At 41.8% G+C, this 18,639-nt stretch overlaps 1 protein-coding gene across 3 annotated transcripts in view; it reads left to right on the top strand.

The window, feature by feature from the left end:
• The window catches only part of LOC109900969 (1-phosphatidylinositol 4,5-bisphosphate phosphodiesterase beta-1), a 245,935-nt gene that overhangs the window by 40,062 nt on the left and 187,234 nt on the right, over positions 1-18,639 (top strand). For all 3 annotated transcript variants that reach the window (XR_004211942.1, XM_020496905.2, XM_031837515.1), the window contains exon 3: positions 2,543-2,611. Coding sequence is in view for 2 of the 3 variants with exons in the window: in XM_020496905.2 (XP_020352494.2) it covers positions 2,543-2,611 (69 nt within the window). In the remaining variant the exon portion in view is untranslated. The remainder of the gene's footprint in view (positions 1-2,542; positions 2,612-18,639) is intronic.

Below are 18,639 nucleotides of genomic sequence, written 5' to 3'. Positions count from 1 at the left end.
TCAGTCTGTGTCATGGGAAGAGCAGGTATTCCTAAAGAGTTAGGCCAGGTCTGCTATGTTCGCACCCATATAGAACTTTATTTTTTGAAAATGTTGCTGATGCCTGCCTCTGACAGTTCCCTGGGAATTGAACAGACGTTGTTATTGATTAGCATTCGCCGTACTGTGTGTCCAAGTCTTTACGGCGTTGTGGTGTCAGCAAATTGCACATCTTCTTTCACTGGACATCTTCATAGGCATTGAAAACGATCAGAAATAAACAGCACAACGCGGCAGCGTTCATTATCACTCAGAAACGGTTCTGGGGGAGAAAGTCACACTGAATTTTCACGCTCCTTGGCCTAACTCTCTCTATATATGGATCTGGCTCAGCCTATTTCAACTTGACTGGGGTCCGCGCAGAACAGAGTCTCGCAGCACACTGCAGGGCAGCACACAAGTGACATTCTGAGTAATTTGCCGATTCCTCTTTGCTATAGCCTATTTTAATAAATATGTTCTGTACAGAACGCAGGAGTGTAATGTAGGCCAGACAGAGTGGAGAATTCCACCAAAACAGAGCAAAAAATGTCCAGTCAGATAACATTGTTCCTCTCTCTCTCTCTCTCTCTGTCAGATGCACACAGTCTATTGGACGGAGCTTCGTTTGCAAAGCTCTCTATGCGGTTTGTGTGTTGAATGAGTGGAACGCAATGGAAATGGCGCTACTTAGCTCTTTGTGCGTAGACTGTGAAATCACGGTGGAGAGCCCTTTAGGCTCTAGCACAGTGGTGTAGTGGGGGCTATACCCACATTTTGTTTAGTGGGCATTGCGTATACTCCGATCTGCATGCCCATTGATGCGTACTGTATCAAAGTAGTGTAGCGGAGGTACCAATGATGTATTGCGATAGAGAAGTAATGCAGGAAGCAGGCTACACAATGGTCAAGCACGTGAAATATTCGCATGCGTGCCTTGAGTGTAATATCGCAGCAAGAGTGCGCAGCTCTCCACTTGTTGTCACATGGGAGCAGCTCACAGAGTAACGACATCGGTAGCCAGTGGTGTAGTTAAGAAAGACCTTTCAACTTGTGATATCTACCAATAAATGCAACCACTGGGTATGCAAACCAGGTATTCAAAAAGTTTGGTCCGAAGTCTTGGTTGAATCTTTGCGATGTGCAGTTCAGTCATAATGCACTGTTTGAATAAACATTTCTAATGGCTTTCCCCAAAAAACCTTCCCAATTAAATGTTGACTGCAAAGTAGGCCTGCCTGGCAGAGTGATTTCAGGATGATTTGTATCAATTGAGAGGGCAAACTCTGCCATTACATCATGTACACTGCAGGCCTACATTGTACAGTACAGAAAGACCGCCAGCCAAATGTACTCTTGCCAGGTGCCCAATTGAATTAAAGGGCAACTACACTCTCAGACATCCGAAATGGTCTCCTGATGTGCTTTAATCATTCTTGTGGAATTAGAACATCTGACTATTGTTGTTTTTCTATTTAAAAAAAAAAAAATTTTTGTTGAGAGTGAAACCTGAAATAGGGTGCCTTTCCTGTTAATAATCTGAGTATGATCACTTCTCCAGGCACCATCACTGCTCTAGCCTAAACCTATAAAAAAATAATGTTTATAACAGACGCTCCTTAACTATCTTGTGTCTAGCTTGTATTAAAAAAATTATAATTTTTCTAAAGTGTATGTGTATTAAGAAATAAATGACACATGCGGACCAGGAAAATCCCTCGCAACCACGCGAGGTTGAAAACCAAATAGCCAATAACCTGTCCTCCTACTGGCCTATCATAAAATATTTAAGACAAGTTAAAGTTATGAACAGAAGCTTTTCCCCAAAAATATTCTAGACTAATAAGGTGTTGTCCTAAAGTCTAAGCATAGGCTATTCTCAATCACAGCTTTATGAGAGCTGTAACACACAGTTTGATTTATTTACTATTTTATGAGGCAAATAAAGCTATGATTATCCCGTTCTGGAAATGGGAGACAGGTTATACTTAATGGAGTGGACAGAAACTCACTACGGTACGACCTCATCAGACTGTTACTGCTTCATCAATGTTGCACCACACACACACACACACACACACGCACACACACACACACACACACACACACACACACACACACACACACACACACACACACACACACACACACACACACACACACACACACACACACACACACACACACACACACACACACACACACACACACACACACAAACCTGTTCCATGCTGAAGCTCCTCCACCAGAAAGGTATATTAGGAAATATTTGCCTGCACTTATCCTCTGTCCAGGCTTTCAACAACATTATCTTTCATCATGATTCATCCAGTTGTAGCATTCGATTTCACGCTACAGCCCAACGTTGGGCTATACTAATCATTTTTATTGCATTTTTGGGGTGGCTAATAAAGGGTGATACCATTGTATAGCATAATGTTTTATCGGTACATAATCAACCATACAGTCAGTGAACCCACATGTGACTGAAACGTACTCTTCTATTTCTGTTGGTTTCTTAAAGGACACTGATCTCCTGGACATCGCCTATATCAAGGACGCCAGGAACGGAAAATGCACCAAGACGCCAAAGGTATGTCAAGTCAGACCAGTGGTTTCCGCTCGGTGCTCGATTCAAATGGATTCAGATGTACTGTACATCTGTGTATCTCATTGTCTTTCCACCAAAAGCTCCATTCCAAACTCTATAACAGGGCTTTATGAGAAACCCTGGAAGAGAGACAAGCTAATCGGATAATATTGTAGTTTTATGGAGGCTATATCGGGACAGGAATAGGAGGCGGAAGAGGAAGAGAGAGACAGAGACACGGCTCTGTGTGCTATAGGGATCAGACAGGGACATTTGAATAGATCTGCATATGGATACAGAACTGGACATCACGACACAATGGTGTGTGTGTGTGTGTGTGTGTGTGTGTGTGTGTGTGTGGTGCTTATGTTAGGCATTATGTTGACTGTACTTCCAGTACTGTATGGCTGGTGTCTCTAAGCTAGGGCTCTGACGGTCAATGGTATTTTGGATAACGGTAATTGGCCAGCCAAATGACTGTAGTCCCCTTAATAACCTTTCGAATAGCAACATATATATATATATATATATATATATATATATATATAGATCCACGTCCACAAATTGGGAGAATATAAACATTCTTTCAAATTGACCCACATTGTAAAAGAGCCAACTTCGTTTGTAGTCTCAGATTTGTTTTGTTATAGAGAAATAACAAAACGTGCCGAAACGCTGCTGTTGTTATGTACATGTAACCAGGTCCACAATCCCCATGCTTCCACGTAGGGAAATAGCAGCTGCGAGAAGAGCCCTGTGGCTTCAGGCTATTCGGCGTGGTACAGTGGGAAATGTGGGGACCCGTTTTCCAAGTAGGCTACACGTAGCTATGTGTGTGGAAAACATCACAGGTAAGACATTTATACTGAACAAAAATATAAATGCAACATGCAAAGTGTTGGTCCCATGTTTCATGAGCTGAAATAAAAGTTCCCAGAAATGTTCCATACGCACGAAAAGCTTACTTCTCAAATTTTGTGCACAACTTTGTTTACGTCCGTTCTAGTGAGCATTTCTCCATTGCCAAGATAATCCATCCACCTGACAGCTGTGGCATATCAACAAACGGATTAAACAGCATGATCATTGCACAAGTGCACCTTATGCTGGGAACAATAAGCCCAGGAACTCCACATCAGGCTGCTTCACCTGCAGGATCGTCTAAGACCAGTCGCAATGATCCGTACACAATTCCTGGAAGCTGAAAATGTCCCAGTTCTTCCATGGCTTGCATACTAACAAGCAGGGTTGGGGAGTAACGGATTACATTTAATCCATTACATGTAAGGGATTACAAAAAAAACAGTGACCGTTACGTTACCAGCAAAAATATTGTAATCAGATTACAGATACTTTTGAAAAACTAGATGATTACTTCGAGGATTACTTTTAAATTCAGAAAGGGGGTTTGCAAAATAATATATTTGACACTTCTGTTTTCTCAATGATATTCAAATCAGCATTGAAAAAAGGCGCTAGTTTAAGTTTGTTCCATCTGAGCGATTCTGACTACAAATCAGTGACCACAATGGTGATGCACCAAATGTGTTTGATGGATCACGGGAAAAGAGCAGGAATAGGCTTTTGTAGGCTACAGCTATGTACATAGCCCAAGCTATGTTTTCCAATGATGCGACTGCTGTCGGCATCCAAAGATTATCCAACTTGAATAAACGCTTGGAGGTAAGGATGACAGCAGTGGTGTAGTCTACGGTGACACTGATATCACTTATTATTGATATCTACATAGCGCATTGATGAGACTCACGCTGCTGCTCTCTCATCTAGCTATTTGTGCCTTGCAGAGTGTGGTTGTTGTGGATGGCTGTTCACAAATCTGTGTGTATTTGACCCCAATAATGATTGAATTCAAGAAGTTTAAGCTGCCTATCAATCATTGTTTTTGAAACCAGTGGACAGCCAGTGAAAAATTCGCTCTTGCAACAGCAGCACAGTGCAGATCCCAGCCTATGGAAGAAAACTGAGGCTTTTATTGCTCAATCTAATTCACGCTGATAAATTGCTTTTATCCATAGGCCTAATGGACATGTTCAAACTCGCACACTTTTGATAGACTTGAAGTGGCAATCTGTAGTTGCTACATCCATTTTTGGACTTAAAAATGATTTGATTCTTGAAGAATATAACTTAGAAATGCTTCATGTGCTTAGTTCAACTGTCATACTCCATGAGAACCCAAAATATAAGCTTGTTTTTCTCCAATGTTTGTAAATGTAAACAAACACTGTAAAGCCTCATAACATGGTTAAAACAATCATTTGGATATCATGATTGGTCAGTCCTTGCATCAGCAACTCTCTATTAATCTGAGAGTGGTTACATTTCTCCAGGCCCATCCCTCAGCTTTTTCCCAAAACAGAGGCGGGGCGACCGTTTTGTTGTAGTTTCATCTGTGGATTTTCCCTTTAAACAGCTGCACATTATATCAAGATATCAAAGTGTCACCAACAGTAAGGTAAACAATAGGCCTATAGCAAATGCAGCATTTGGCATTCATTTTTCACATGTAAATAGCTCAAAGCATGCCATTCCATGAGCGCAGCATTGATCTTTCAACTGGATTCAATGAGCCCAGTCAGTCCTCCATTACAATAAAATCATAAACAACAGAGTTTGGTTTTTAATGTAAAGATATCATTTTATCGTATTATTATATGTGGTAGAAAGCCTACATAACCAACCCATAAAGTAAAATGTAACATCCATATATGGCCAGCTATGTAAACTTTAACATTGATTTATCCCTGGTAACATACATTTTTGTCTTCTTCTTATGCCTCTTAAGGGGAAAGTAATCTAAAAGTAACTGAATGTAATCAGATTACGTTACTGAGTTTGGTAATCCATAAATTACGTTACTGATTACAATTCTGGACAGGTAACTAGTAACTGTAACAGATTACATTTAGAAAGTAGCCTACCCAACCCTGCTCACCAGACATGTCACCCATAAGCATGTTTGGGAGGCTCTAGATCGATGTGTACGACAGCGTGTTCCAGTTCCCACCAATATACAGCAAATTCGCCATTGAAGAGGAGTGGGGAATTAGGGAGGCCCTACAAAATTTAATTTTTCTAAGTAATGAGAATGTTAGGGAGCAGGCAATGTTGAAAAGGAATCTTTATACATGTTGAAATCTTCTTAAATGTGGTTCTGTAATTGATTAAAACAAGCAGACAGCAAGGAAATTGCTTTTGAAAAATATGTATTTTTTTCTGTGAGCCAATAGAGTAACCTAGGTAACCACAAGTTGTTTTCTCCACATGCGCGCGGGGCCACAACGTTCTATCTAATACCGACTTGGACTATTGCGAGTGTACCCATATAGGAGCAAAGCAGGAAGTAAAAGCAGGAAGTGTACCCATCAATATGTGCTGTGATTTATTGATTCAACTCAACTGACATTACAAAAAAATACATAACATTGCATAAGCCACATCAGTAAACATCATTTTTCATGACGATTATACATTACAGTGGAAATGATTGCATCACAATACCAGGCAGCCATTGCGAGTGTACCCATGAGTTTACCTGTCAAATGGCCAGGGTTAGAGGTTCCAAGCCCATTCTATTCATTGTTTTCTAAATGACTATTGTAGCTGGAAATGACCATTTTTTTTTATTGAATATCTACATAGGCGTACAGAAGCCCATTACCAGCAAAAAAAAACTTTTTGCAATTATGTTAGCATGCTGAAAACTGTTGTTCATATTAAAGAAGCAATAAAACTGGCCTTCTTTAGACTAATTGAGTATCTGGAGCATCAGCATTTGTGGATTCAATTACAGGCTCAAAATGGCCAGAAACAAAGACTTTCTTCTGAAACTCGTCAGTCTATTCTTGTTCTGAGAAATGAAGGCTATTATTCCATGTGAGAAATTGCCAAGAAACTGAAGATCTCGTACAACGATGTGTACTACTCCCTTCACAGAACATCGCAAACTGTCTCTAACCAGAATAGAAAGAGGAGCGGTGCACACCTGAGCAAGAGGACAAATACACAGTGTCTAGTTTGAGAAACAGACGCCTCACAAGTCCTCAACTTGCAGCTTCATTAAATAGTACCAGCAAAACACCTGTCTCAACGTCAACAGTGAAGAGGTGACTCCGGGATGCTGGCCTTCTAGGCAGAGTTCGTCTGTCCAGTGTCTGTTCTTTTGCCCATCTTAATCTTTTATTTTTTATTGGCCAGTCTGAGATATGGCCTTTTCTTTACAGAGTCGCAAAGTGTTGTCATGGCCTTGGCCTGTCTGAGTGTTGCATTCTGGCTACAGCTGCTACAAAAGGAGCAAAGGAGACTTTAACATAACGATTGTTGGCATGATTCACTCCAGTAATTGCTATGGTAAACAACAACATAAATTGTAGTATTTGGGTGGAATGTACACAAGGTCCAGACAAAACTTGACTTCCACTTCATCCGAACCCCTCTGAAAGACACACGTACATGTTGGAGAGGTCGCTCGTGGAGCAGTTGTTGCGGCGAGTTAAGTGTCAAGCTCAAGGACACAACCGCAGGCAACGGCATCTGATACCAGCTCACTTTTATCCCCCGTCCGACCCGGGATTTTAACTGGCAACTCCCCAGTTGCTGGCTCGCCGCTCTAAATGATGAGCTAACTGCCATTTCAACCGTTTAACGGCCAACGGTCACTGCCCCTCTGTGATGCTCTTGTTCTAAGTGCAGAGAAGACAGACCGCTAACAATGCATACCGACACAACTGGCAACTGTTGCTTTTGACGCCAAATAAATGTTTTGTTATGTCCAATCTCATAGGAATGTGTACACTCAGTTGGACAACTATCTGCAACCGCCAAAGAATCTGTCAGGCATATTTGGGCACAATGTCAAGCCAAATATGGAATTCTCCACGGCTCTCTGGTCATTCATATCTCACTTTAAACGTATTACTACAACACTGCATGAATTATGGTGCACTCTGCATTTTAATTCCCTGACCAATGGCTAAATTGCATCAATTCGTCTGCATGTGTTTCTTTGCTGATAAACTGTTGTAATAATATCAGTGGAAATGGCGTCACACTGTCGCCTCGGTCATCTCATTAAAATCAAATCCAATTTTATTTGCCACATGCTTCGTGAACAATAGGTGTAGACTAACAGTGAAATGCTTACCTACGGCCCTTACCAACAATCCAGAGAAAGATATAGAACGATAATAACACAAGGAATACATACACAATGAGAAATGATAACTTGGCCATATACACAGGGTACCAGTACCTCGTCAATGTGCAGGGGTAATTGAGGTAGATAGGTACAAATAGGTAGAGGTGAAGTGACCAAGCAACAATTATTCTCCTCCTCTAAGAGAGAGAGATAAGTACAGAATGAGGTTCATGGCCCATTGTTGCATCTCTGGAGTGATAGCCAATGGGACTCCACCGAGAGGAGTTATGCATTCTTAACAACTCAGAGGAGAGAGGCCGTACCTCCCGAAAGGGTGGATTCTAAACTGCCTACATCAGAGAGGCTGTACCTCCCGAGGGTGGATTCTAAACTGCCTACATCAGAGAGGCTGTACCTCCAGAGGATATTACCATGGGAAGGGTCAGATGGCTACCAGTAGAATGCCATTACCGGCAAGACAGAGAGAGAGAGAGGGGGGGGGGGGGGGGGGGGGGGGAGAGAGGGGGGGGGGGGGGGGAGAGAGAGAGAGGGAGAGAGAGGGGGAGGAGAGAGAGAGAGCGAGGGGTAGGCGGATTAAGGGAGGGAGCTGAAGGAGATGGAGGAAGGAGATGAGGGAGAGAGGAGAGGAGATGTGAGAGAAGGGGAAAGGAGAGAAAGAAGCTACAAGCAATAATCAGAGTTCGTACTTGATGCTCTTCACTTACCCAAGGCCTTGTTTTGAATCCTAAATTCCGTCTTTCAGATTATCAGGGATTTTTGTGAAACCGCTTTAAGGATGTGTCAGGATTTGTTGGACTATGTCATTGACTGCAGGGGGACAATAGGATTTGTACAATTAAGTTATAATAATGAAGATGACGACACAAGGGTGTGTAATGTGTGCGGGTTTGTGTGTTTTGTCGTGTGTGTGCATGCTGGCGTGCCTGTGTGTCTGTACATGTGTGCGTGCATATGTGTGTGTGTGTGTGTGTGTGTGTGTGTGTGTGTGTGTCATTTTGTGAGGACCCCAGGAAAGAGCAGTTGTTGCCAAGGTAACAAGTGAAGGGGGATCAGAATAAATGTGTCTATAAACTGACTTGAAGCCTTTCCCTAAAATCAATGGCAACCCTCTGTGGCCTGTGGGTCAAACAGTCCCCCAAGTTTCAGTCTGGACCGGGTTAGGGGAACAGCAATACGGGGGGGGGACTGTATCTCTGTGCTTCACTTTCTGCATAACAATTTCACAAGGGAAAATAAAAATTGTAAAATGAATAAGAATTCTGGGCAGCTTAGGAGAGCATACTGAGTCATTATTATTCATACTGAGTCATTATTATTCTTTGTTTTCATAATAGCTAAGATTCAATGTTGGTTATTGGTGAGAGTGGAGAGGGGCTCTATCCAAGGGATCGGGATGGGGTGACTGCGAGGTCATCAGACACTTCTCTGAAGTATGTGTGGGGCCTCAACTCATCCCACTTCAGACTCTCGGTGGACCGACTCTCCCGAAGTAGACCCCCACCGGACGTTATACCTTAATTTACAAGGTAATACAAACTGACCACAGTACTTAAGTGGCAGTATTCCTCCAATGTATGTACATAGCCCACAGTCTTATGGTGCATTAGTAGAGGAGCTGGAGCTTGAAGGCATAGCGCCTCAACGTACAAAGAATAACTTTTCTTTATGTTTTTGTTGTGCGTTCTCTGTTAACTGTCTGCTTTCACACCCCTAACACACATTTTGTTGTGTTACAGCCTGCATTTAAAATGGATTAAATGTCAAAGTGTGTCACTGGCCTACACACAATACCCCATAATGTCAAAGTGTAATTATGTTTTTCTACATTTTTACCAATTAATTAAATATTTGAAGATGAAATGTCTTGGGTCAATAAGTATTCAATCCCTTTGTTAGGGCAAGCCTAAATAAGTTCAGGAGTATTAATGTGGTTAACAAGTCACATAATAAGTTGTATGGAGTCATTGTGTGTGCAATAATAGTGTTTAACATGATTTTTAAATGACTACCTCATATCTGTACCCTACACAATTATCTGTAAGGTTCCTCAGTGGAACAGTGAATTTCAAGCACAGATTCAATCACAGAGACCACTGGGGGGTTTTCCACTGCTTTGCAACAAAGGGCCCCTATTGATCGATGGGATAAAACATTTAAAAAAGCACACATTGAATATCCCTTTGAGCATGGTGATGTTATTAATTACACTTTGGATGGTGTATCAATACACTTAGTCACTACAAAGATACAGGCATCCTTCCTAACTCAGTTGCCGAAGAGGAAGGAAACCGCTCAGGGATTTCACCATGAGGCCAATAAATCAGGTTGCAAAATTGAATGGCTGTAATTGGAGAACACTGAGGATGGATCAACAACGTTGTAGTTACTTCTCAATACTAACTTAAATGACAGAGTGAAAAGTAGGAAGCCTGTACAGAATACAAATATTCCAAAACATGCATCCTGTTTGCGACAAGGCACTAAAGTAATACTGCTGACGTTGCTCATTAAAGGAAGTACATGCTCAGTCTCCTCCTGTACTCCCTGTTCACCCATGACTGCATGGCCAAGCACGACTCCAACACCATCATTAAGTTTGCCGATGACGCAACAGTGGTTGGCCTGATCACTGACAACGATGAGACAGCCTATAGGGATGAGGTCAGAGACCTGGCAGTATGGTGCCAGAATAACAACCTCTCCCTCAACATGATCAAGACAAAGGAGTTGATTGTGGACTACAGAAAAAAGGGGACCGAGCACGCCCCCATTCTCATCGACAGGGCTGTAGTGGAGCAGATTGAGACCTTCAAATTCCTTGGTGTTCACATCACCAACAAACTCTCATGGTCCATACACACCAAGACAGTCGTGAAGAGGGCACGACAATGCCTATTCAGGAGACTGAAAAGATTTGGCATGAGTCCTCAGATCCTCAAAAAGTTCTACAGCTGCACCATCGAGAGCATCCATACCGCCTGGTATGGCAACTGCTCGGCCTCTGACCACAAGGCACTACAGTGGGTAGTGCATACGGCCCAGAACATCACTGGGCCAAGCTTCCTGCCATCCAGGAACTCTATACCAGGCGGTGTCAGAGGAAGGCCCAAAAAATTGCCAAGGACTCCAGCCATCCTAGTCATAGACTGTTCTCTCTGCTACCGCAGGGCAAGCAGTACCAGAAGCCATAAGACTCTTGAACAGTTAATCAAATGGCTACCCGGACTATTTGCATTGTCCCCCCCCCCCCCCATTTTTTTATGCTGCTGCTACTCTCTGTTTATTATCCATGCATAGTCACTTTACCTCTACCTAAATGTACATATACCAACATGGACATATTACCTCAATTACCTCGACTAACCGGTGCCTCCACACATTGACTCTGTACCGGAACCCCCTGTCTATAGCCTCCACAATGACTCTGTACCGTAACCCCCTGTTTTTAGACTCACTACTGTTATTTTATTGTTGCTCCATAATTTTTTTTTTCTCTTAAAACTGCCTTGTTGGTTAAGGTCTTGTAAGTAAGCATTTCACTGTAAGGTCTACTACACCTGTTCTATTCAGCATTTCACAGTAAGGTCTACTACACCTGTTCTATTCAGCATTTCACTGTAAGGTCTACTACACCTGTTCTATTCAGCATTTCACTGTAAGGTCTACTACACCTGTTCTATTCAGCGTTTCACTATAAGGTCTACTACACCTGTTCTATTCAGCATTTCACTGTAAGGTCTACTACACCTGTTGTATTCAGGATTTCACTGTAAGGTCTACTACACCTGTTCTATTCAGCATTTCACTGTAAGGTCTACTACACCTGTTGTATTCAGCATTTCACTGTAAGGTCTACTACACCTGTTGTATTCAGCATTTCACTGTAAGGTCTACTACACCTGTTCTATTCGGCATTTCACTGTCAGGTCTACTACACCTGTTCTATTCAGCATTTCACTGTCAGGTCTACTACACCTGTTCTATTCAGCATTTCACTGTCAGGTCTACTACACCTGTTCTATTCAGCATTTCACTGTCAGGTCTACTACACCTGTTCTATTCAGCATTTCACTGTCAGGTCTACTACACCTGTTCTATTCAGCTTTTCACTGTAAGGTCTACTACACCTGTTCTATTCAACAAAAACTGAAAGTGTGTACTGTATGACAGAGTGATAGACTGTTCCGTCAACGTAAAAGAGAGGAGGCCGGCATTTTAATTTGTCTACATTTTTCTACTTGCATGAATGCTCACGCACGCACACACTACACACGCACACACTACACACGCACTACACACGCACACACTACACATGCACACACTACACACGCACACACTACACACGCACACACTACACACGCACACACAGAAATCAGAACTATGGACACATCATATTTAACTGACGTTATTGGACTAAATTGTCTTTGTTATCTTTTAGATGTCACTGTATAAGGCTAAACATAGGTGATTTGATGATGTTGAAATGTTGAAGTTGAAATGGGTCTGGAATAGTGGAGGCAGCTCCATGAACTTGCTTGACCACGCTGTAGGTCATGTAACTGTTTGTTACGTGCAATACGCTTTGTGGATTTTACCAGACACGGGTTGCTCTCTGGGTTTGTGATGAAACAACAGGTGTGGTTGAATTTATTCTGCCGCTCTGTCTTCTTATCGTCTCAGGCCTTTAGGCCCTATATACATATCACGGTCGCAAGGCATATCAACTAACATGTTATAGAGCAAACAGCGCAATTATCACAACACATAGATTGTAATATGGCTGTGTGGGGCGACGGAGAGAAACAAAATGGTGCCGTTTTTAGGCCAGGTGGTGGAGAGTGATGCCGGCTCTGGAGATAGGGGTGTGAGCTTGTGCGTCCGGGCAGGTGTGATGTATTTGATGTTTGTGTGATGTGGTCGTTTGTGTGTGTGTGTGTGTGTGTGTGTGTGTGTATTTGTATGTTTTGTAGTGTTAAAAAAAAGTTGAAAGTTAAACGCAGACGCACATAGAGATGGTATTATTCTTAAGCGGTAGAAATAATACCATGATGTGATTCTTGCTGCCTTCTCTCGACTAATTTATACAAACCCTATACACACTACACTGAAAACAATGACGTTTCTTAACCCTTTGACGCGTACCAACACACCAGGTGGGATCGTTCTGGCCCAAAGAAACTATTAGCACAGCGTTATGTCCTGAATGTGCCTAGTTTATTGTTTGGATGCAACGTTCAGAAATGTACAGAAATAAGCGACAGAATAACACAATCATCCAAACCCGGATAATGTAGACTACATTAGACATGGCGCTAACTGAGGAAAGATTGACGTAACACAACACAAGTGGTCATATTTATCTAACTCTCGTCAGAAACCACAATATGAATTAGCTAATAGCAATTACTATTTACAATTCATCACATTAGTTTGTGTGCGCCGCCGTGTCTACCAAAGATAAGAAGAGGATACAAGATACATTTTGTCTGTTTGCAGTACGCATGTTGAAGGGTGTGTGTCATCTACCATCATTCACTTCCCATCATTCCCTTTTTGGAAGTTAACTCGAAAGATGAGTGAACCATCCCTTCACTTTGTTATAACATCTTTGGTCTGAGAGACGTTTACGTGACCCCCAGAATGCATTGTATGATGTCAACATTGGGCCACACATAGCTGTCAAATTGCTTAGAATTAGCGCATCATAATCATTACAACCTTCAAAACAAGTATTTTACACACTGCATGTGTACATTGCAAACAATTGAAGAATCGGAATGCATGATTTGTCACAAGTACTTGAAAACATGGGAATAAACCAGCAAATACATTATGCTTCATACATACACTATCGTTCAAAAGTTTGGGGTCACTTAGAAATGTCCGTGTTTTTGAAAGAAAAACACATTTTCTTGTCCATTAAAATAACATCAAATTGATCAGAAATACCGTGTAGACATTGTTAATGTTGTAAATGACTATTGTAGCTGGAAACGGATGATTTTTTATGGAATATCTACATAGGCGTACAGAGGCCCATTATCAGCAACCATCACTCCTGTGTTCCAATGGCACTTTGTGTTAGCTAATCCAAGATTATCATTTTAAAAGGCTAATTGATCATTAGAAAAACCTTTTGCAATTATGTTAGCACATCTGAAAACTGTTGTTCTGATTAAAGAAGCAATAAAACTGGCCTTCTTAAGACTAATTGAGTATCTGGAGCATCAGCATTTGTGGGTTCGAATACAGGCTCAAAATGTCTAGAGACAAGGAACTTTCTTTTGAAACTATTCTTGTTCTGAGAAATGAAGTGACATGAACAATCAAAAATGTAGACACACCTACTCATTCAAGGGTTTTTCTTTATTTTTTATAATAGTGACGACATCACAACTATGAAATCACACATATGGTATCATGTAGTAACCAAAAAAGTGTTAAACAAATCAACATTTATTTTATATTTGAGAAATTGCCAAGAAACTGAAGATCTCGTACAGCGCTGTGTACTACTCCCTTCACAGAACAGCTTAAACTGTCTCTAACCAGAATAGAAAGAGGAGTGGGAGGCCCCAGTGCACAACTGAGCAAGAGGACAAGTACATTAGATTGTCTAGTTTGGGAAACAGACACCTCACAAATCCTCAACTGGCAGCTTCATTAAATAGTACCCGCAAAACACCAGTCTCAACGTCAACAGTGAAGAGGCCACTCCGGGATGCTGGCCTTCTTGGCAGAGTTGCAAAGAAAAATCCATATCTCAGACTGGCCAATAAAAAGAAAAGATTAAGTTGGGCAAAAGAACACAAACACTGGACAGAGGAACTCTGCCTAGAAGGCCAGCATCCCGGAGTCGCCTCTGGAATGCTGTTTAATCGGGTAACAATTAAACATAGTTAGTTAATTAGATAAATAACAGTTTTCAGATTAATGTTGGAGTAAAGTCACGACAATGCCAAGCGTCACGTCTGAAGGAAACCTTGCACCATCCCCACGGTGAAGCATGGTGGTGGCAGCATCATGCTGTGGTGATGTTTTTTAGCGGAGGGACGGAGAGTCAGGATCGAGGGTAAGATGAACGGAGCAAAGTACAGAGAGATCCTTGATGAAAACCTGCTCCAGACCACACAGGACCTCAGACTGGGGCGAAGGTTCACCTTCCCACAGGACAACAACCCTAAGCACACAGTCAAGATAACGCAGGAGTGGCTTCGGGACAAGTCTCTGAATGTCCTTGAGTGGCCCAGTCAGAGCCCGGACTTGAACCCGATTGAACATCTCTAGAGAGACCTGAAAATAGCTGTGCAGCAGCACTTCCCATCCAACCTGACAGAGCTTGAGAGGATCTGCAGAGAAGAATGCGAGAAACTCCGCAAATACAGGTGTGCCAAGTAGAGGTCGACCGATTAATCGGTATGGCCGATTAATTAAGGCCGATTTCAAGTTTTCATAACAATCGGTAATCAGCCTTTTTGGACGGCAATTATGGCCGATGACATTGCAATCCACGAGGAGACTGCATGCATGTTACGCTAGTGCAGCATCAAAAGGACATTGTGGCTGCAAGGAGCCAAGTTAAGTTGCTAGCTAGCATTAAACTTGTCTCGTAAAAAAACAATCAATCTTTACATAATCACTAATGAACTACACATGGGTGATGATATTACTAGATTAACTAGTTTGTCCTGCGTTGCATATAATCGATGTGGTGCCTGTTAATTTATCATTGAATCACAGCCTACTTCAACTTCGCCAAACGGATGATGATTTAACAAAAGCACATTTGCAAAAAAGCACAATTGTTGCACAAATGTACCTGACCATAAACATCAATATCATACTTAAAATCAATACACAGAATTCTATTCTTTTAAACCTACATATTTAGTTAAAATAAATGCATGTTAGCAGGCAAAATGAACTAGAGAAATTGTGTCACTTTTCTTGCGTTCAGTGCAAGTCAGGGTATATGCAGCAGTTTTGGCCGCCTAGCTCGTTGCGAACTGTGTGTAGACCATTTCTTCCTTACAAAGACTAATACATTTTCCAGAATTGTACATAAATTTGACATAACATTGAAGGTTGTGCAATGTAACAGCAATATTTAGACTTAGGGATGCCACCCATTCGATAAAATACAGATCAGTTCCGTATTTCACTGAAAGAATAAACGTTGTGTTTTCAAAATAATAGTTTCCGGATTTGACCATATTAATGACCAAAGGCTAGTATTTCTGTGTGTTCATTATAATTAAGTCTATGATTTGATATTTGACTGAGCGGTGGTAGGCAGCAGCAGGCTAGTAAGCATTCATTCATTCAAACAGCACTTTACTGCATTTGCCAGCAGCTTTTAGCAATGCTTGAAGCACAGTGCTGTTTTTGACTTCAAGCCTATCAACTCCTGAGATTTGACTGGCAATACTAATGTGCCTATAAGAACATCCAATAGTCGAAGTCATGAATTACAAATGGTATAGAGAGAAATAGTTGACGCGTCATAGTTCCTATAATAACTACAACCTAAAACTTCTTAACTGGGACTATAAGACTCATGTTAATTGGAACCACCAGCTTTCATATGTTCTCATGTTCTGAGCAAGGAACTTAAACGTTAGCTTTTTTACATGGCACATATTGCACTTTTACTTTCTTCTCCAACACTGTGTTTTTGCATTATTTAAACCAAATTGAACATGTTTCATTATTTATTCACTAAATTGATTTTATTTATGTATTATATTAAGTTAAAACATTGTTCATTCAGTATTGTTGTAATTGTCATTATTACGAATATATATATATATATATTTTTAAAAATCTGCCGATTTATCGGTATTGGCTTTTTTTGGTCCTCCAATAATCGGTATCCGTATCGGCGTTGAAAAATCATAATCGGTCAATGCTCAATGCTGTAATCACTGCCAAAGGTGCTTCAAAAAAGTACTGAGTAAAGGGTCTGAATACTTATGTAAATGTAATATTTCAGATATTTCAATTTATTGTGGTATTGTGTGTAGATGATGAGGGAAAAATCAATATAAAACATTTTAGAATAAGGCTGCACCGTAACAATATGTGGAAAATGTCAAGGGATCTGAATACTTTCCAAAGGCACTGTATATGTTTTTCCACATTCATTGATTGATTCATCTTATGCTACTCAAATATAAATACTTACTGAAGTGGTTGTTCTAGTTTAGATGCTTTAGGTAGCCTCATATTGTGTTAGTCTTCCCAAACCTGGGAGTCATTCTGAATGGAGGTCAATATATATTTCAAATCAATCATTCAATAAAATGTATTTATACATCACCAGATGTCACAAAATGCTTATACAGAAGCCCAGTCTAAAACCCCAAAGTTCTTCAAGATGTTCAAACGTTCATAGATGACCAGCAGGGTCCAATAATAATCACAGTGGTTATAGAGAGTGCAACAGGTCAGCACCTCAGGAGTAAATGTCAGTTGGCTTTTCATAGCCGAGCATTCAGTGGTCGAGACAGCAGGTGTAGTAGAGTGGGAGGGAAAGAGAGAGGGTGGGAAGAGAGGGAAAGGGAGACAGCAGGTCCGGGACAAGGTAGCACATCCGGTGAACAGGTCAGGGTTCCATAGCCACAGGCAAAATAGCAGAAACTAGATCAGCAGCATGACCAGGTAGAATGGGGACAGCCAGGAGTTGTCCTGAGGCATGGTCTTATGGCTCAGGTCCTCCAAGGGGGGGGGGGAGAAAAAAGAAAGAGAGAGAGAGAGAGAGAGAGAGAGAGAGAGAGTGAGAGAGGTGAGAGAATTAGAGGGTGCATAAGTTCACACAGGACACCGGATAAGACAGTAGAATTACACCTGATAGGACAGACTGATCCTATTCTATTGCAGCATAGATACTGGAGACAGGGGTGGTTGTGGCAGACTGTGGCCCCGTCCGACGACACCCCCGGACAGGGCCAACCAGGCAGGATATAACCCCACCCACTTTGCCAAAGCACAGCCCCCACACCACTAGAGGGATATCACCACCAACATACTACCCTGAGACAAGGCTGTGTATAGCCCAGAAAGATCTTCCCTACTGCACGAGCCCGAGGGGGCGCAAAGATCACGTCAGTGACTCAGCTCACTCAAGTCAAGTACAACGAAAAGAGCCTGGCACGACGTGACGCACCCCTCCTAGGGACGGCATGGGAGAACACTATTAAGCCAGTGACTCAGCCCCCATAATATGGTCAGAGGCAGAGAATCCCAGTGTAGAGAGGGGAGCCGGCTGCTCCAGTGCCTTGCCATTCACCTTCGTAACCCCTGGGCCAGGCTACACTCAATCATAGGACCTCCTTCAGGAAAGACGTAAAAGTTGAGACAGAGTCTGCGTCTCTCACATGGATAGGCAGACCATTCCATAAGAATGGAAAAGGAGAAAACCTTGACTCCAGCTGTTTTTGCTTAGAAATTCTAGAGACAATAAGGAGGCCTGCGCCTTGTCACTGTAGCGTACGTGTAGGTATGTACGGCAGGACAAAGATAGGTCCACAGAGACTAAATTATATCTTTGCGACGTATAAGATCTAAACCAGGCAAGAACTTGTCCGTGTTGACCAATTAGGGTTTCCAATCTCTCCAAAAGAATGTGGTGATCGATGACGTCAAAAGTGGCACTAAGGTCTCGGAGCACGAGGACAGGTGCAGAGCCTTGATCTGAAGCCATTAAAAGGTTGGTTACCACCTTCACGAGTACAGTCTGAGTACTATGATGGGGTCTAAAACCAGACTGGAGCGTTTCGTATACATTATTCGTCTTCAAGACGTCATTGCTGCGCAACAGCTTTTTCTAAAGTGTTTGAGACAAATAGGGAGA

This window comes from Oncorhynchus kisutch, linkage group LG12 (assembly GCF_002021735.2).
Source record: "Oncorhynchus kisutch isolate 150728-3 linkage group LG12, Okis_V2, whole genome shotgun sequence".
NCBI lineage: Eukaryota > Metazoa > Chordata > Actinopteri > Salmoniformes > Salmonidae > Oncorhynchus > Oncorhynchus kisutch.
This window is presented reverse-complemented; position numbering and strand designations above follow the sequence as displayed.